General features: G+C 40.8%; 1 protein-coding gene across 1 annotated transcript in view; it reads left to right on the plus strand.

The window, feature by feature from the left end:
* ARHGEF28 (Rho guanine nucleotide exchange factor 28) overlaps positions 1-20,205 on the plus strand; it is a gene marked incomplete at its 3' end in the record, with an annotated part of 127,340 nt that overhangs the window by 72,643 nt on the left and 34,492 nt on the right. The window contains 16 exon segments of the mRNA XM_084278063.1: positions 535-665; positions 3,659-3,960; positions 7,545-7,689; positions 8,988-9,099; positions 11,316-11,409; positions 11,411-11,526; positions 12,463-12,502; positions 13,066-13,189; positions 14,503-14,635; positions 15,016-15,071; positions 16,316-16,367; positions 16,872-17,019; positions 17,123-17,244; positions 18,143-18,283; positions 18,756-19,006; positions 19,917-20,039. Of these exon segments, the coding sequence (XP_084134189.1) occupies positions 535-665; positions 3,659-3,960; positions 7,545-7,689; positions 8,988-9,099; positions 11,316-11,409; positions 11,411-11,526; positions 12,463-12,502; positions 13,066-13,189; positions 14,503-14,635; positions 15,016-15,071; positions 16,316-16,367; positions 16,872-17,019; positions 17,123-17,244; positions 18,143-18,283; positions 18,756-19,006; positions 19,917-20,039 (2,090 nt within the window).

Below are 20,205 nucleotides of genomic sequence, written 5' to 3' on the forward strand. Positions count from 1 at the left end.
TTTTGTTTTCTGTTAAGTAATTATCTGCTTTATTGGTTTAAGATTGGTATTTATGCTCCTTATGGTAGGTAGAGCGCTTTAGGAGAATCATTATTTAACTGCAGTTGAACAGTTAAATGCATTATACGTTTGTATAATGTATCAGATGATAGGTATTTAATGTTTAAGGCCATAATCACACAGATTTCATCCCAGCCAGTAAATCTTTTCCTGTGTGCTTCTACAACCCTAGATCTCTGCAAAGTTCTAGTTTAGATGGAGAATAGAAGGATTTGCGAACCAAGATACAGGAACATTTTGGTTTTTAAGTTACACGTCTTACCAACTATAGGGTTCTTGGAACATACAGCAAGTGTTAGGCAGTTACAAAATAGGCAGATTTTTGAGTGGCTGTACAAATACTACTCAAAATTTAATCCTAAGATTTGGTGCTGAATGTTTAACTTTGCCATTTTTATGACAAGATATATACATGAGAAGAAAATTGTTTGAGATTTCATGACATATTTTTTCAAAATTTCTTTTTTTTTCCAGAGCAGAGACACTCTACACTTGATATGCTCAGGAAATTCAAGGCTCCACCTACTTTCTTTGCCACAACCAGACTTTCTGCCATGCTGAGTGGAAGTGATGAAGTGTATGCCAACTGCATGGTAGTAGACCAAGTAAGTTTGAACGTTTGACAATTTTTTCATCATCTTCTGTTAAAGTAGCTTATTTATGTGTTAGTAGGATCTTCTGGATATATCAGCATTGTTGTTACAACAGTTTGTAAAGCTCTGAAATAAAGCGCTAATGTCTTACTCTAATGTATTGTGTCTCTTAACAGATTGAGTTGATGATAGGAATTATTCTCCCTAGCCTGTAGGAAGAACTCTAAGGCAACTCTTGCTGTCTCTTCTGTGTGTTTGTGAGCTAGTTTGTATTTGCTTCTTTCTAAGAAACATTAACACAGTGTGACTTGCTCATATGCAGATTGTCTGAATTCTATGTACATTGACAGAAGACAAATTTGCTGATGCTGGCTAATTTCAGAAGTTAATTATAAGCTCGTGGTCAAGCCTATAGGCTCAACAAAAATAAGTTATTGCTGACAAGGTGAAAGTTGATGTCCTACAAGTGGCACGAAGCATTCAGATACTGGAGATCCTGACATAGTATTCATGTTTCTGGTTTATTTGTCACCAGAGTGTCCAGACTAAATTATATTTTACACTATCATGTTGTGCCTGAAATCCATCCCCCATGGATGGCAGGGGGGACTAGTCCAACTCTTGAGTGTAGCGGTTGTATGTAGTTAAACAGCTGCCAAATTCTGGTGGCATATAGCTGTGTTGCCATGATGGCTGAACTGGTTTACTTACTTACTTGTAACCTGCTGTGGGGTCTCCCTGGGGTGAAAGTTGGAATATAGAAGTAAGAAATGATCAGATCATCATAATGTTAGAAGAAAGTTGAGATTTTCCAAGTGTGATTTTTTTTTTCCATTTCCTGAAGTACTTCAACCACTTCATTTGCTGCAGATCTAGTTTGTTGTGACAGCTGAGATGGAAGTTTCAGTCAGACGCCAGTGTGTTCAAAATGCATCTAAAGATACTGAGAGGTGCATGGAATAATGACCTAGTGGTGAGCAACTGTGGTGGCAGGGAACTGTACATGCAGTCTGCGAACCCTTGATTTTAACAATACCCAAGTTGGAAGGGCACAGCTGCAGAAATACAGCTCCTTTTCAGATGCAGACGTTACCTGGGTATATAGCTGGGGGATCCTTCAGCTAGGATTGCTAACCTTTGCTCAATATGCAGCCACATTCAACTTTGTTAAATTGCTGACTGGGTCCAAATTCTGTCTTAAGCACCATGCAGCAGAAGCCAGAGGGACTGCTGGAGAAGGTCCCTCTGGTGCCAAGGGGAAATGCTGCCCAGGCAGGAATAGCTTTGAAGGGAGGGAAAGCTGCATAAGACCTGGGAGAAGCATTTTTTCCTTTGTGCATCTCATCTACATAACATAACAGAAGTACTTCCAGACTCACATGTGCTCTATCTTTGAATGCAGATATGGGCTGCTGTAAACTGCCAGCAGTTCTTTCTGTCTTTTACTGAGAGAAACATCATTTTGGCAGGGATGGTAACGCATCTCAAGTGGGGATAGTGGAGTGTCGTGGTTTTACCCCGGCTGAGAGCCGAGATCCACGCAGCCTTCTGCTCTTTAAAGGAAAAGAGGAGGGGGAGAGGGAGCGGGGGGGGTGAGGCAAGGGAAGGGAAAAGGAAGGGGCAAATAACAACCCCAAAACCAAGAAACCAAAAGCCTGTGGGTTGGGATAAGGATAGTTTACTAAAATAGCAGAAAGATAAAATATGACAATGCTAACAGGACTTTAGAGCAAAAAATATATGAAGCTGTTGATACACAATGCAGTTTCTCACCGAACCCACAACTCAGGCTGTGCCAGCCAGAGCCGTCCCGGAACCAGACTGTCCCCCTAAAACCGCGCGTCCTGGAGGCGCCCGCTCCTCCTCCCACCAGCCCCCCTTTATACTGAGCATGACGTAATTGGCATGGAATACTCTCTTTGGCCAGTTTGGGTCACCTCTCCTGGCTTCGTCTCCTCCATTCTCATTAATAGAGAAATATGAATAACTGAGAAAGTCCTTGACTGCTTGACCACAACTAAAATCATCAGGGTGTTATCAGCACTGCTTTCATTTTAAGTCTCAAACACAGCATTCCATCCGCTGCTACAGAAGTAGTTAACTCCATCCTGACTGAAACCAGGACAGGGAGGAAGTCAGCAGTCCAAAAGACCAGGGTTTTGCCTGCAGTCCTTTCCTTTCTACTTGCTTTTATTCAGGTGCTTTTTGGAGGTTGAGTGTTTTCACTGGCTGCATTCAGTGTCTAAATAGATGACAGTAGCGTCTAACTAAAAGACTGATAATAAATGGTATTTTAGTATCTTCTGCAAAGACAACAGGAGAGTTCAGCCTCAGTTGCGTAAAGAATTATTTGTTACCAGTGTCTGAATCCTGATCTCCATACCTGAGAAAACATGATTTCCAACTGCATTCCTGTCTTTGTGTAAGAGGAGGCGTGCTTCATGCCTGTAATTGCTTAATGACAAAAAAAATCTTTTCCCTTCCTCCTCTGGAGAACATTCATTCCAGGTCTTGTATACTTATCTCAAAGCTTAAGAAATTTGTCCTGAAAAATTACAACTGCATAATGTGTAGGCTGATTTTCCCAAATTAAATTGCAGAATGTTTGAATTCTCCATATGTCTCCCACTTCTCCGTATGTCTCCCATTTTATAGCTTTTATTAAAACACATGCATGCATATGTTTTAATAAAAGCTATAAATAAATGAATCAGTACTTTTAACAAAAATATAAATATGAGTGAGAAATCCATTAAACTTGCAAGTAATTCATAGCGACTGTAATTATGGGGAAAAAAGTAATGCAAGGTCTAGAAACTTCTAACCATCTAACCTGCCTTTGTTTCATGTAGTGTAGAAAGTAATGGGGGGTGGGGGGAAGGAAGACAGGGAAGGCAAACCATATAACAAAAGATAAAATGTCAGACTAATCTGATCCTTGCTCCCTGACAGTACATCCTGTTACTACCTCTTACCACCATTCTTTTTTTTTTTTTTTCCTGCAGGCTGAAGATTTAAAGACTAAATATGTTCATGAAGGTAGTGTTAGCCATGACACATTTCTGAATCCTACAAACTCAATCCTGATGTCTAAGAGCTCTTCAACTCCCTCACTTGAAGAGAATGATCAAGGTATATATGTTCCAAATGAGGGAAATCAAAGGCCAATGAAAAGTGGAGAAAACAAAGGTTTAAGGCATACTGCTTTATCTTCTGATCCTTACGAAGCAGATTCATACCTTCCATTCAAGACCCATGGATTTATTAAAGATCAGAGCCAACTTCATGCTGATATAAAAAAAAAGAGGTATGGAATTGACTTCATGTTATGGCCAGAGTAAGGATTATTTATGTTCAACTTCTATTTCAATGGATGAAGTAGAATCTGGATTAATAATTATTATTATTGAGGTATAATTATTGTTTCACATCACTGATATATACATTGGCTTAATTACATGTCTTCGTAAAACAGTTATGAATACATTTTAAACAAATAAAATATGTCCTCTAAGAAAATCTATTTTGATTCAAATTTTCACTTTTATACCTTTTTTATCTTGTTTGTGTTCTTCTAAAAAAAAAAGGAAGAATCAGAAGAGACATGAATAGTTAAGTTTCTTTTTAAACAGGAGAAAATATTTGCTGGGGAGGTTTAGATTGGACCTTAGGAAAAACTTCTTTTCCAGAAGGCCTGTCAATCACTGGTACAGGCTGCTACCCAGGGAAGTTGATGAGTCACCATTCCTGGAGGTATTTAAAAGATGTGGAGATGTGGTTACTTAGGCACATGGCTTAGTGGTGAACTTGGCAATGCTGGGTTAATGCTTGGACTTGATTGTATGATTAGGGCATCCAGATCTATGTAAAAGCAGTAAGGAAACAATAGTGTCTGCTGTTATCAACTAAACTGGGTAGTAACATTTTCTCTACCTTAATTTTGAGTTTCTTATGCAACTATGAAGTCCAACTAGGAGGAATTTTTTAGTGCAGATGAGACAACAAATGTCAGGCCTGTTCTCTCCAAAACCTTTATTTTTGCTAGGTATAGGGATATCATACAGATTAATATCAACAACTTTCTTCTGCCTCTTTGACATGAACATTTTTCTCCTATGCATTTTCAGATATTCCCACCTTTTTTAAAACCTGTGTCAGGTACCTATGTATATACCACAGATTCTCAGAATTTTAGGGGTTGGAAGGGACCTTGTATCACAATGTAGTTTAGGATCCCATATGCTATGTCCTTCCTAGGTCTCTGGTCTGCCAGTCAATTTCTTTCCTGGTTTGGCTCTGCCCAAAGTCACCAGCTCTCAGCACTATTTTGAATAAACTTTCAGATTTGTTAGAATAAAATATTCTACAGACAGTAAACATACTAGAAGAAATTCCTTATCAGAGAATCACAGAATCGTAGGGGTTGGAAGGGACCTCAAGAGATCATCAAGTCCAAACCCCTGCCAAAGCAGGTTCCCTAGGACAGGTCACACAGGTAGGTGTCCAGACAGGTCTTGAATATCTCCACAGAAGCAGACTCCACAACCCCTCTGGTCAGCCTGTGCCAGTGCTCTGTTACCCTCACTGTGAAAAAGTTCTTCTGCACATTGGTGCGGAACTTCCTGTGCTCCAACTTGCAGCCATTGCCCCTTGTCCTGTCTCCACAGATCACTGAAAAGGGGCTGGCCATTTCCCCCTGTGTCCCACACTTGAGATATTTATGCACATTAATATGATCTCTTCCCTTAGTCTTCTTTTCTCAAGGCTGAAGAGTCCCAGCTCACTCAGCCTTTCCTCATAGGGGAGATGTTCCAGGCCCTTAATCATCTTTGTAGCCCTTCTCTGGACTCTGTCCAGGAGATCATAGAATCGTAGGGGTTGGAAGGGGCCTCGAGAGATCATCAGGTCCAACCCCCCTGCCAAAGCAGCTCCCTAGCTCATATTGCACAAATAGGCATCCAGACAGGTCTCGAATATCTCCAGAGAAGGAGACTCCACCACCTCCCTGGGCAGCCTGTCCCAGGGCTCTGTCACCCTCACTGGGAAAAAGTTCTTCCGCATGTTGGTGCAGAACTTCCTGTGCTCCAACTTGCAGCCATTGTCCCTTGTCCTGTCTCCACAGACCACTGAAAAGGGGCTGGACATTTCCCCCTGCATCCCATGATGAAGATATTTATAAACATTCATAAGGTCCCCCCTTAGTCTTCTTTTCTCTAGGATGAACAGTCCCAGCTCACTCAGCCTTTCCTCATACAGGAGATGCTCCAGGCCCTTAATCATTTTTGTATCCCTTCTTTGGACTCTCTCCAGGAGGTCCCTGTCCTTTTTATCCCAGGGAGCCCAGAACTGGACACAATAGTCCAGGTGGGGCCTGACCAGGGCAGAGTAGAGGAAGAGGATCACATCCTTTGACCTGCTGGCCACACTCCTCCTGATGCACCCCAGGATCCCATTGGCTCTCTTAGCCACCAGGGCTCACTGCTGACTCATGGCCAACCTGTCATCTACCAGGACCCGCAGGTTCTTCTCCACAGAGCTCCTCTCCAACAGGTCATCCCCCAGCCTGTACTGATACAAGTGGTTATTCCTTCCCAGATGCAAACCTCTACACTTGTTTTTGTTAAACCTCACCTGGTTTCTTACTGCCCAGCTCTCCAGCCTCTCCAGGAGCTGTAAGAGTTTATATGAATTTTGAGAGATGCGATTGACCTTAATATGCCAACTGGAGGTGATCCAAGTATTACACATAGTATTTGCAGCACCATCCTTGAAGTATCTGAGGTGATGTAGCAGGTTACTTAGCAGAACTTTAAACCAGCTTTTTATGTCAGAAAGATTGCCTAGGTAATTTCCCCCCAGCAAGACACGCATGCTTGTCTATTGACATAGACATGTATTGCTTTTCCAGTTTAAATATATGACAGTAACTGATAATGGAGTCAAATAACTTATTTCTGAGACATCACACAGGGTGTCACTAGGAAACATTGTGAAATACAGTCTCCAGAAGTGTAATGAGGAAGTAGTTTTGCACAGTATCAGTAGATTTGCCCTTTGACAAAGTGAGTTGTGGTGTGTGAAGGAATTGCTGTGCTATTATTCCTGCTAGGAACTCTGGCTATTTAGAAATACCACACATAATTTGAAGTTTTATGTTGTAAGGTTGGAATGTGATTGCAAGCAGCCAACCATTCCTTCTGGTCACTCAGATGAAGAGACCACAAAGTTGCTCTGGCAGCTCATGGGGCCCATCCTGGGTAACCCTGGTACTGCTGAGAGACCTTACTGCATTCACCTGCTCAAAACCCCAGCCAATCAGTGAGTCTTTAGGTGTTTAAAGTATTGATTTAGACAGAGATTTTTCAGTCTGTTTATTGTCCTAGATGCTTTTAAGTTTATATCTTTGTAAATGAATCTCATAAACTGTCTCATGCCGTCTTTTTTCTCTCTTGGTAGTTTCCCATCCTGTGTCAAGTCACAGATGTAAGAAAAAAGATGTCTGTGAATAGCCACATCATATATTTCAAATATACGGTCAAAATATCGATATACACCCACATATCTTAATACTGAAATCTGAGGTGGTTGTCTCAGTTCTCCTTAGCATGTATCTGACTGTGTGGGAGTCTGGGTGGTTGTGAGGGATGCAAATGTCTGTACTGCAGATCCACAAGGCTGGGTCACACAAGTCCTGTGTGGAGTGACTGAGTACCTGGCCAGGCTACTGCAAACCTGAGAGGGGACTCAGAGCGTGACTTTCCTGACATAATCATGGTGGTTTGGGTTGTCACTGATCAGAGTATACAGCAGTGACTTTGCTTGTTGCATTGAAGTTGAGATGGATTGTTACTAGAATTCATGGGAATTAAAGTTTTTTGTTGTCTGCTTCAGTTCGAGTCTTGATGACCTTGAAGTAGATGGTGGAGGCGGAGGTGTTTCAGACAGATCCCATGTTCACTACCCTCCCCTTGGCTCATCAGAGGCCATGGCATGTGACAGAGGCGGATTAGACATACCTACCAGTCTGCAGCCCAAGGTATTTGATACTATCTTTGCTTTGGATTGTTCTCCTTGTAACTAATTCACTGAAAACATGTGAGAAACATCTGAATCTGAAGAGGAAAAAGTGAGTTCCCAGATGGCAGTGTTAGTGTTAGTCCCTCCAGAGAGCAGCATGCAGGGGGTTGTGAAGCTGGAGCTCCCAGTTGTGGCTGGGCTCAGCAGCAGCCATGGGAAAGGTCCATCAGAGATTCGCTTCAGTGTCATTTGTCAGAAGCAATTCAAAGGAAATATCTTGGGTTCAGTGAATCAGCTTTTTCTAACCAAAATACATTTAGCGAGGAAATGTTTAACCAGCTGTAGTTATGTGAAAGGGCAATGGGTTTGTGAAGTATAAAACCAGCCTGCTGCCTGTTTAAAGCAATTGCTACTCTCTGGGAAATTCAGTTTGGTTTTGTGCATTGGCCAGTACAAATCTCTCCTCTTCACTGTTTTTTTCTAAAGTATCCTGCTGCAGTAATTTTCATTATGTATTTCATTATGCTGCCATTTCTGAGATCTTCAGATGCATGCTTAGGTTTATTTTTGATTTGTAGGAATTATGGTTTTGTTAGACAGACTTCTTGCCAGTGTAGAGCTTTATCTGACCTTCATCAAATTATTAGATGAAGAGAGGAAAAGAGTGCAGACACTGAATTTGGTTAGGGTTACTTTTGAAAAGAATGAGATAAGGAGTTTAGGACTAGGCTTTATTGAAATGTAAATGTTGTATTAAAAATCAGGGGTTTTCTTTTCAAGTCTTACCATTGACATATTTGAGGACTAGAACATCTATTCACACACAATAATTAAAAAATGCAGAAAGGAGAGAGAAAAATGAAAGTGGATAACTCTTTTCTGTGGAAACTGTGACATTAATAACTACCAAGGCAGGGTATTAGTCTACATAAAATGTTCTTGAGGTATTGAAGTACTAAAATTAATGTCTCCCGTGGTAAAAGAAGATAGCTTGGTTATCTTACATAATGGCCAGCAGCACAGTTTGAACGGTGCTTCCCACCAAATGGTAGAAAAATAGAAGTCTAACTTTCACCCACAAATTATTTGCTGTATACAAGAATTTTTCATGGTGGAAGTGTGACAGACTTTGTAAAAATTCAAACGATGTTGTCAAAATTTGTATTTCAACTTAAAGCTTTAAGGAGGCCAAGAAAATGTATGCATCTGGTCAGTCATCTTCTTCCAGATCTTCTGTCCCCGGTGTGTTTTGACTTTGGTGCTGATGCAACAAAATGTTGTATGACACAAGTCTTAATTTGCTTCAATTTCTTCTAGGAATGCACAGCATCTGGAATTCGGTCACGGTCCTATTCCTGCTCCTCACCTAAAGGTTTGTTAGGAAGACCTCGAATTCCTCAGGATTTCACAGCTGGGGATTTGAATGAAGGTCAGTTCTTTGCACTTGCTCAGCCCCATCCTATCCCGTGCCTGCCTGCGCCAGCCCCCATGCTGATGGCTTTACTCAGGCCTGTCCTGTACACAGACCTTGTCAGTGTGTGTGAAGCAGGGTTCAGATGCCTTTGGGTACCCCTACCATCATTTCTCACTCTGCTGACCCTTCATACCCTCTGCTGCAACAACAGCTGATCTCCCATGCAAGCTGGGAGAGCATTAGTTAGAAAAAGAACCCCAAGCATGAACAATAATCTTTTGGAAAGATCCTTACTCCAGCCTCCTGCTGAGTACCTGGCAGAGACTGCGAGGAAGCTCAGAATATCATAATAGAAGTGTCAAAGAGGGCAGATGGCCCCAGTGTCTCATAGATCCCTGGGAATCTCTGAAACACAGATGGGCTAATGTCATCTCCACAGTCTGGAAAGCAAAACCAACCCTCTCCATCAAGTGGAGTCTCTGCAAGAAGCTTGCAGTTTTTTATGAAATGTTTTTAACACGGTTTATTTCTAGACACCTCTTTTCACATTTAGAAAACAACCCATAGCTTTTGCAGTGATGGGTGTGGGCTATATTTGAAAACCATGTGAAGCATGAAATACATATGCCGTGCTTTTCATGTAGATCACATCACTTTATAAACTACTTGCACTTCAAGAGACTTGGCCTCTGTCCTTAACCCTGTCCATTGCCATACTTGCAGCTTGTGTGTGCCTCCAGTATACATTTACCTTTCCAGTAGTCCTGAGCAAGAGGCAGGACATGTGGGATACAGTGCACTGGATGGACATCCACAGAAGTTGTGGATACTCCATCAGAGGAAATATTCAAGCACAGGTTGGATGGTGCTTTGGGCAACCTGATCTACTGAAACACGTCCCGTCCCTGCTGATGTCAAGGGGCTAGGACTAGGTGATCTTTGAAGATCCCTTCCAACCCAAATGGTTTTGTTATTCTGTGGCACAGAATGTGAACACACACGGAAGTTGTGGAAATGTTATTGTTAACTTTGAAACCAGTTAAATTCAAAAGCTCTTGGGAAGTCAAATGGAAAAAGCTGATCACCAGACATACAGTGACTGCAGACATCTTTTTTCCTTTAGAAACAGTGTTAAGCAGTGCAGCAAATAACTTTTTTTGTGGTTGCTCAAATTCACTGTAAGATTTCATGTCCCTGTGTAAAGAGGAGTATGTACTGCAGCTTGCAGTTGCGTTGTATTTTTCCCCACCACTCAATGTATTTTTGAGCATTTATTTTCAACAGATGAGGTGAGAAGTCTGTGACAATACAAGGCAGAAGGAAAAGAAGGAACCATGTCACAGAAATAGAGGATGGCAGATCAGCAAAACACTATGGCATGTGCTTAAAACAGAATTCCTTTCACCTCGCAGCAAAGGGGCTGTTGGTGCCACAGCCTGTAAGCTTCACCCAGACACCATTACCTGCTCTGACCCGATCCAGGCTCAGGCCTGTCCTGTTCATTCTCTCTCCCCTTCATCCTGGCACAGTCAGTGTTGTCTTGTGCAGAAGGTGGAAATGATTTTCTGTCCAAGTTTTGGAAACTGACTGTTCTGCAGCCTACGCTGCAGATGCTGTGTGTTTCTGGGAGGCAGGATGGTGGTCTGCTGAGGTTCCTGCTGGTGCTTCCCTGCTACCAGCACCTCTTGTCTCATCCTTTCCTTGCCAACATCTTTGCAAGGATAGGAGCACTGAATGGGGTGCTTGGCAGCTGTCAATGGTGTTTACTGTGTGAGGCAGGCACAGCTGCGCTGGCTTTGAGCAGTTGTGTCTGGGTACTGGACTAGCCCAAGAGCCTTGTCCAAGAAGCTGCATCAGCTACTTTGTCCTAATCTCTGCAGGCTGTAGCAGGATTGCGTCTGGGTCTGTGCACGTGTCTGTGCACTGAAAACCTGTGCCTTCCCCTCTGCTTGGCTGCCAGCACTCTGGACATGTTACTCAGGACTTAGCTATGCAGGAGGGGAGGTACATCTGACTTTGTACATTGGAATGAAATGTAAGCCAAAACAGATGAATTCAGCATGGCAACAAGACAGTTTTTCTTGCACAAAGTGTCAGAAAAAAGTAGAAAGTCACAATCTGTTTCTGACAGAAGCTTTTCTGTACGATCAGGTTTAAACCAGCTACCTGCTTGTTTTGGAGGGAAGGTATTACGAGTCTGTAACAGTAAAAGATTTGTCTCTGCTCTGTAGATGGTGCGCTCATGAACAGTGGTCGATCCCTCCTTCAGGCTCTTTCACTCTCTAAATCAGTGTCTCTACTCCACCCTTGTAGCAAGTACCTCAGTGCTGTTTTACATGAGGCTGTCTTCACGTGTCATGGGTACATGGCCTTTATCTCTTCCAAAAGCATCCTGTGGCTGGCAACTAACTGAAATGCCGTTTCAGTCTCGCTGCTTCTTTGGTAAATGTTAGCTCTCACTAACCTGGAGTCTCTCTGAAGACATACTGATTCAGTGAAAGGTGTTCAACTTTGTGTCTAACTTTAAAGAAGGCACAGTCTGATGCTGTGAGGTGTTGAGTATCTTTCTGAACCATACCTGTGGCACCTTTGCAAAAAATGTTTGCAAAATGGAATGGCTTATGATTTGGAAATTCTAGAATGGTCTCTAATGTTGCGGGGTGTGTGTGTGTGTGTGTGTGTGTGTGTTTAGATTTTGTTTGTTTGGGGATTTTGGGGTTTTGGTTTGGTGGTTTTTTTTTTCCCTCCCAAAACAACCCAACTTAATTGTTTGTCTTTTATTTTGTTTTCTAGGTAGTTAGTTGAAAAGTATCTCATTGAATCCTCTCGTTAGTGAACTTGTTACACATCCTAGAACACATCCTGTTACTATTCTAACACTATTCTATGTACTGTACCCTGTGCAGTACATAGAATAGTGTTATCCCTCTTTATTAAGATTTAAATTTTTTTAATACTATAAATAAAACTGCCTAAGACAGGTAATTGCAAGTGTTAGAAGTATGTCATTAAGATATTTTGCAACCAATTATGTACAAAGCAAATGAAGTGTGAGTCATTGAAGTCTGGATTGTTAAGAAAAACAAAAGAAATATTTTTCATTATTCTTATAATAGATTGCTGCAGAGATTGGCATTTACTGATACCCATCTAATTCTGGCAGATTCTGTCAACTAAACAGAGCACAACAGGCAGAGGTTTTACCATAGCAAAAGCTGCTTCTAATGTGTGTATATATATATGGTTTTGCTTTCCTAATGTTCAAATGACATCGCAAATGCCTTAACAACAAGCTTATGGCCTGGTAGAGGTTGTCCGGTTCAAATAAACCTGACGACCTTGCAAACTGAGTGTCCGGTAACTGTTTGTGTCTTGCAGAGCGCGCGTACAGTCTGCTCGAGCAGTCCCGGGAGAAAAGGTATGGATGGATATTTTGAGGCGACGGGAGCAGGTCTGTGCAAGAATGCCATCTAGGGAGCAGAACGGGGAAGAAGCCTCGGCACACCTCGCACCGGGGTTTCTTGCAGAGATTTAGGGGAGCACTGCCTGGCCAGGGGGTCTGTAAACCCATTCTTAAACCCCGTGGCTGAGCTCAGCCTGGCTTTCTGCATGATGTCCTTGCCTCGCAGGTCGTGCAGCAGAGGTTTGCTCTGCACCACTGAAGGATGTGCACGGTAGGGATGCGCTCCCATTCACTTCAGGAGCTCCCGTTCGCTATGACATCCAGAACACTGTAGTAAAAGCAAGAGCACTTTTGAAACTAGCTGTGATCTAGGCAAGCTTGTAACATGTTGCATGTTCAGAGCACTCCATGGGCTAGTGTTACTCCTTTCTAGAAAGAGGCATTGCAGTCTTTTCATTAACGTCAGCTAGTCTTAATAAAAATTGTGTTAGGTGAAACAAGCGCCATCCCTGTTCTGCTCTGTGTAAAGAGACTGTTCCCACTCGAATGAGTTTTTATCGACTGGTCTCTTGTTCTAGGATTCATGAGGATGAATGGAATAAATATACTGTACCCTCAAAAAATGAACCTGAAAAATGTAAAGTGAGTCGGACTTTCAGTTTTCTGATGAACAGAATGACCAGCACAAGGAATAAGTGCAAGGTAACTAGGGATTTATGTCTGTGTTATGTATTTAGCTGTAATTAAATTGGTTATTGATGAGAATGTGAATTTTAATGTAAATATAAGTTGTTTATTACAAAACCAATAAGTAATATTAAGAAACTTTGATCTTTATTTTTAATTTTTAAACATATGCAGGGTACACTGAAATGGCCTTCATAGTAAAAAACAGCTGTCCTTTTAAATGATAGCCTTTGCTGAACAATATCAAGTATTTACCATGCCATTTTTAAAATGCTATTAATAATCTCATTCAGTGATTTAACCCAAGTTTAAATGCATGAATTGCCTTTAAGAAATACCTTTTTTTTTCTTAAATAAAGAGGTATGAGTCTGTTCTCAGAAATTACTTTCAATAAGTACATGAGTCTGAAGCTTCTAGATTGGCACATAATCTGTTGAATTTGCCTTATTTGAAATTAATGGGACTTCTTGCATGAGTAAGTATTGCTTAGCATTAAAAAGTTTTAGATTTGAGGTCTGCAGCGTCAAACATCCATACTACGAAAGGTAGATTGCAACATATATGGTTTAATTTTGAGATGCCTGAAACTTAGATTAATGGCATCAATTAGCATCTGGAGAGATGAATTTGGCCTACTGGATGTTTCTGGTTGGCCTTCTGGCAGTTTTGAAGACTTTCTAGTATGCTCTCCTATGCCCTAGGTCATCTGAATGGGTGTGCAGATGGTTGGCTGAGACCATATCTTCACAAGTGACAGAATGGGCTGCAAACATACATGTCTGGTCCAGCAGCCATACATAAGCCATTCTCCTGAAGATTAACTGTCAGTACTGTAAAAATAGGCAGAATTTATTCAGTTTAACAGTCACTAAACCCAAGTTATATCTGGAGTCTTTTAAGATCAAAAGCTATCTAGCTTTGCATAGCTGCAGCTTTAACTGCAGAGACATAGGTTTGTGTGTATGCTTCCAGGAGATGTGGGCACTGGTTGGTTGTATGTGCAGCACGTCAATGGCAGTTCTTAAGTTTTATTTTCTGTCCCTTTCCTTTTTGCAGCTTTATGAATGTATTTCTGCTGGTCTTCCTTGATAATGCTTTCACTTAGCTGTCAGCGAAAGCAATGCCTGCACCTTCTTAGGGTGGAAGTGATGTTGTATGTAACAGTAAATTATACTGTTACAAGTCTTCCTGGGAATAAATGTTTTAGAATAATTTGTTCTGAAAAGGGAATGTGTTAGTGTTTTTTAAGATTGAATCAGTTTCTCTTTTTTCTAATATCCCTTTTTTTTTTTTTTTCTTTTTCCTGCCTCTGCTGTTGGGGATGAAGACAAAAAATAAAGATACCAAAGATAAAGAAAAACTGAGCAAGCACAATTTTACAAGCAGGACTTTCTCAGGAGTTATTCCTTGTATGGCCTGTGAAAAGGCTCTCCTAGGAAAGGAGTCACTGCAGTGTTCCTGTAAGTAGTTGGCTGACTTCTGTGTGTGACCGTACAGTCTTCTGTATCCTGCTTTGGGATTCTGGTTCAGTGTTTTGTTTCAAGAAGAAACCTTGCCTATGTTTGGTGGTACCTGGTTTGTATAACAAGCTGAGGTTGGCAAGGCAGTGGGAAGAAGGATGGTAGGCGACGTCTTCAGAAAGGACCACAGCCATATCTCAGCCCCAGCACGTTAGGCAAGACTCCTTCCTAGCCATGGACTGCAACATGAGAGCATCCTAAGGGCCACTGTAGGAAGTGGATATGGAGGAGGGAAAGAAATTGAAGCCTCAGAATAAAGATTTCTCTGGGCTGGGGACACTGTGGGATGGTCAGATTTTGAAATGTGCTATCTCTTTCAGATTGCAACATGATTGTGCATAAAAGTTGCAAGGAGTGTGCTCCAGTGTGCACCAAGGTAAGTTCCTATACTACGCCATTCTTACTAGAGCATACCTGCTTTCCAAAAGGTCTAGAAACACCATGAAGGAAAAAAGAAAGTACACACAGCCCGCCAACACCCAGTGTCTGCGTGCAGAGGGCTGCAGGGATGTCAAAATGTTCACTGTCAGCATTGGAGCAAGGACTGCACTTAACAACAGTTTTTAGAAGAGGTTCAGAAATTAGTATAAAGAGGTATTTATAAATTTGTATTTTTGAAGAGCTGTGAGGCCAAATCATGTGCCTGTAAGGAAACCGAAAAGGATTAAAAAGAAAGGCTCCTCAAAACCCCAAATATCCCCTTATGTAGGAAGTGGGATCCCATACATAATGAAAAGCAGAGATGGAAGGGACTTTGAGAGATGATCTAGTCCATGAAAAAAGTAAAAAAATGGGGTTTTTTTAATGGAAAATCTCTGGAGCAGGAGATTCCTCAGCCTGCCAAGACAGTCACTTCCAGCATTCAACTACTGCTCCAGACATGACAAAATTAGCACTAGAGCTGATGGATACCACCTCCTTTTAAGTAGGAACAAAGGCATGGTGAGGTTATTATGACAAAGAAATTGCTTTCAAAAATAGATGTGTAAGGCTTCTGCCCTCATGGAATAAAATGGAACTTGCAGAGAAGCATGCCACAGCAATACATGTAAAAAAGACAGGTATTTTCAAATTTGTGGAGTTTTCTGGTGTAGCTGGGTTTCATATCATGGTGGCTTGCAGGGAGAACGTTTTTCCATACAGGCTTTTTAGGCTAAACAAGTCTTAAAATTGACATGAATCAGGTGTTTTTATTTACTTCGGTTGTAGCTGTTGCATGATAATGTCATGCAAATTTCTGAGCAACTTTACAGCATTAGGACAGCTGAACTGGTTGTTCTAATTATTGGGACTGATGGGTTATGAGGAGACTAGAGCCCTTTTCTTCCAGCTGTCACAGGCAATACTCATACACAGAAAGTAGAGCGCTGTAACTCAGTGACTTCATTTCAGATAAACAGATTTGGGTTTGTGTTGCAGTACAAATTATATCATTCTACTCTGAATATTGTTATCTACCAATAACTAGTAAACTTGGATTTACTGGTTATTGCCAGAAGTCAGGATTGTAGTTCAGGACCGTTTTGTGTGATGATACGTGGCAGTGAGTTACTGACTAGTCAGTGCATTCTCAGGTATGATTTCATTGCAATTAAAAAAAAAAATAATTTCTCTTTTCAGAAATCCCAGGAGAGATACCATAATAAAAACAAACCCCAAGCTGGTGTAACAAGTAAGTTAGGAGGTGCAAACCTAGTGCTTCTAAGTTAACCTTGCTTAAAAATCATGGGACGGCCAACATGAGCTTTACTACATCATTTGTGTGTTTCTATTTCTCATTTCAGTATCTGCAAGAAAGAGTGTGTGTGTCTCTAGTACACTAAAACGAATGAGAGTACGTTTTGTGAGAAATAAGATGAAATGTACTTGGTTCTGTCATGTACATTTAGCTGACCCACAAATATTTGGGTCTCCTGTGTTCGGGTGGCAATGCTAGAGTATAAATGATTTGAGATTGTTTTCTTATCAATAATATCCATGCTGGAGCTATTTTACTTTACTTACACGCTTATCTTTATTCTGTGGGAGAGTTATTACAGTCTTGTACCATGGCAAGCAGGCATTGATACCCAGCATAGGCCTATCTGCACACCAGTTAGCATTTCACAGTATAACTGTGCGTGCCAATGACATGCTCTGCGTTGTTTGTGAAAATGTGCTGTGGTTTGCCTTGCAGACTCCCTGCCCGGAGACATTTCACAAGTGGTGCTCTCCTCAGCGCACACTTCTTCCTCTGTGCCTATTGGACTATCTGCTGGAAGGAGAGAAGTCTTGCAGCAGTCCCATTTCTTGTCCAAAAGTGTCCCCAGTGCCAGTTTTGAAAGGTAGAGGGCAGCTGCTGGGGAAGTGCGCTAAATAGATGGTTTGGATTTATAGGAAAATTGAAACAATTAAAAAAAAATGTGGGGTTTTCTTTTTCTGCTGTAGAAGATCTGTGCCATTTTCTGAACAAGACTCTGAGACAAGCACCTGGAGGTCCAGGTCACGGTCTGAAGAGATGTTACAAGCATTAGGGACTTTTTCTTCAATGGATCCTTTTATGACGGAAGGTGAGAAGCATTACACAGATGTTGCATTTTATAACCTACATTGGAAAATGAAAAATAGAAAAACTTGTAGTTAATATAGGTGGTCACTTCATCTACTAGAAGAAGATCATTTATTTTTAATTATGATTGTGTCCCTCATTAAAATGGTACAATCAGACTCATTAGTCTTAAAATACACCTTTTCCTTTCCCCTTGCAACTAAATCTTCAATAACCTTTAGAATATTTTTGTACAGTGTTATCACTTTAAAATAACAGGGATAAATGTACTGGCATCCTTGCAGAACCAGAACAACATTCTGTTTTTCTTGTGCATTCATCTAATCATCTCCATTGACAGTGTACATTGCAAAACAGAATTCTGTGTTACTTAATAGACCCAAAATGTTACCTCCCACTGGTTAACTGCCATCGTAAAATGGCTACATATCCTTGTGAAGTGAATAGAAATAGCCTTTTTCTGTGGCTAAGCATGCTGATGAATTTCAAAGGTGGAGGGCATTTACAGAGGATGGTGCAGATCTCTCCCACTGGACATCTGTAAAATGGCCAGTGTCCTTCCAACACCAAGGCTACTTTTGAAGGTGTTGGATTTTATTTTTAACTTTTAAGAATTGTATTCAAGCAGAGAAGTATAAAAAGAATTTAATCTGAGAAGAGGAGGGTGTTTTTTTTCTTCACCGCTGCTGCCATCACATTTGCATCTCCACACTTTACTGATGATAATAACATCTGGCATGCTTCTTAGTGGTAAAACCACTGCCAATGTTTGCAGAAACCTTGTCTAAAGTTCATGCTTGTGATGTGTCCCCCTTACTATATGAATAGCTCTGCATGTGTAAAGGGACTTCCTGTACTGTTCATATGCTGGTATTAATGAGATACATGTTTTGTCATAGATGATGTGGATTTCTCTCAGTGGACTGATCTCTGTACAGATGCACAAGAGTTTGAAGCAGAGTCCTGGAGTCTTGTTGTGGATCCAACATTCTGTAGCAAGCAAGAAAAGGGTATCATCAAGAGGCAGGATGTCATTTTTGGTCAGTATTTCAAAGCTTTGTGTAGGTTTATAAACAGTTTGGAATAGAAAATAGAGAGGAAGTCTATACATCTTATGTCCAGAAGAACAAGTGGTTCAACTCAGAATAATAAGAAAGTTCAAAGAATATTTTTGTTTCAAATTATGATGTGTCCTAGAGCTGAAGACATGGAGAGTAGTGACTACCAGAGACATGTCTATGCTGCTCACATAACACTTGAGGTTGGAAGGGACCTCCTCCAATACCTAATTCAAGCAGTTGCAACCTCAGATAGTTCAGTGCGGTACAATTGAGAGAACTGTGCCAGAGCCAGATAAATGAAGTCCTCCTACTGACATAAGCTATTAGGTTTGAGACTCATGCAGTAAAAAATATTATGACTGTATATTTGAATGATCCTAAAGTCTGTCTTAGAAGACATGCAAAACGTTCAGGTGATTATTATACTATGCTGTTTTCTTTCATACCGCAGAGTTGATGCAAACAGAAGTGCATCACATCCATACCCTGCTCATTATGTCTGAAATATTCAGGAAAGGGATGAAGGAAGAACTTCAACTGGATCGCAGTACAGTGGACAAAATATTCCCTTGTTTAGATGAGCTACTGGAGATGCATCGGCAATTCTTCTGTAGAATGAAGGAGAGACGGCAGGAATCATGTGAGGCAGGGAGTGAACGTAACTTTGTCATCAGCAGAATTGGAGACATCCTTGTGCAGCAGGTAAAGGCATTAGCTCTGTTAATCCTTTACCTACTCAAGATTCCCAGACTAAACTATTTATTAACTTTAAAAATGTTGTGGGCAAGAAGAGAGCTATGGTTGCCTCATAAAATTCAAAGACTGCCCCCTGCAGATTAATGCGGTGTACAATAGGAGTGATAGAAAATCATTACTGACAGGTAACTCTGATGAACTTGAGATGAACTTCTACCTGTATACCACAAGTAACAAGGAAAGTTATGGACATGGTCCTTTTCACGGTAGTAGGCTGCCCGTATCATACCATGTACTGCAGAAAAAGGAAGCAATTTATTAACTTTTTTAACAGCTGAACAGAGATATGAAGAATTGATCGATTATATTAAAGAAACTCCACATTTATTTAATGTAGCAGTCTGGCGTGGTGCATCTTGAATTGATGTTCTCTAGAGATGGTGTGGTGACAGCCATATGGTAACCATAGAACAGCTAGCTAACACCTTGCTGGTCACACTTCAGTTCCCTGCAAACAGAAGAATGTGGCTTTTCTCTTTCAGTCACTCAGTTTTCACCCCACTGAAATAAAATGAATTATTATCTTGTCTAGAAGCAGTGTAAAGATCAGACAAATACAGGTAAGACTCAAAGAGATTGTGTTTGCAAAGAGGTGAATCTGGTACAAACCATTCCAGCTGTTATTGGCAAGAATGTAGTGGAGGTCACTTGTGCTCTCTCCAGTTTACGTTCCTCTCTGTGTTCTTAAAAAAAGCCCATTTTCATTATGTAATGAGAAGCCCTGTTAGTCAAATTCAGAGAACCCGAGAAACAAGTAGCATGAAAGTTCCACATTTGTACAAAATACGTTATTTAAAAAAATGCAGTTTCCTGTTAGGTACGATGTTGAGCATGATTCACTTACTAATTTCTTCAGTTTTCAGAGGAAAATGCAACTAAAATGAAGAAAATATATGGAGAGTTTTGCAGCCATCACAAAGAAGCCGTTAATCTCTTCAAAGAGTTGCAACAAAACAAAAAGTTCCAGAATTTTATTAAAGTAAGTTTATGTGGAAACATGATCACTATTGACAAAATGCTTAGGAAAAAGATACGTAGCTTTTACTTACATTTAGGATTGAAATTATCTTCAGTAACTCACTTTTAATAAGTAATAAAAATGGCAAAGCTTTTTCCTCCTTAACCAGTAAGCTGATAAATTACAT

The sequence above is a fragment of the Gallinula chloropus genome (assembly GCF_964237585.1).
Source record: "Gallinula chloropus genome assembly, chromosome: Z".
NCBI classification, from domain to species: Eukaryota; Metazoa; Chordata; class Aves; order Gruiformes; family Rallidae; genus Gallinula; species Gallinula chloropus.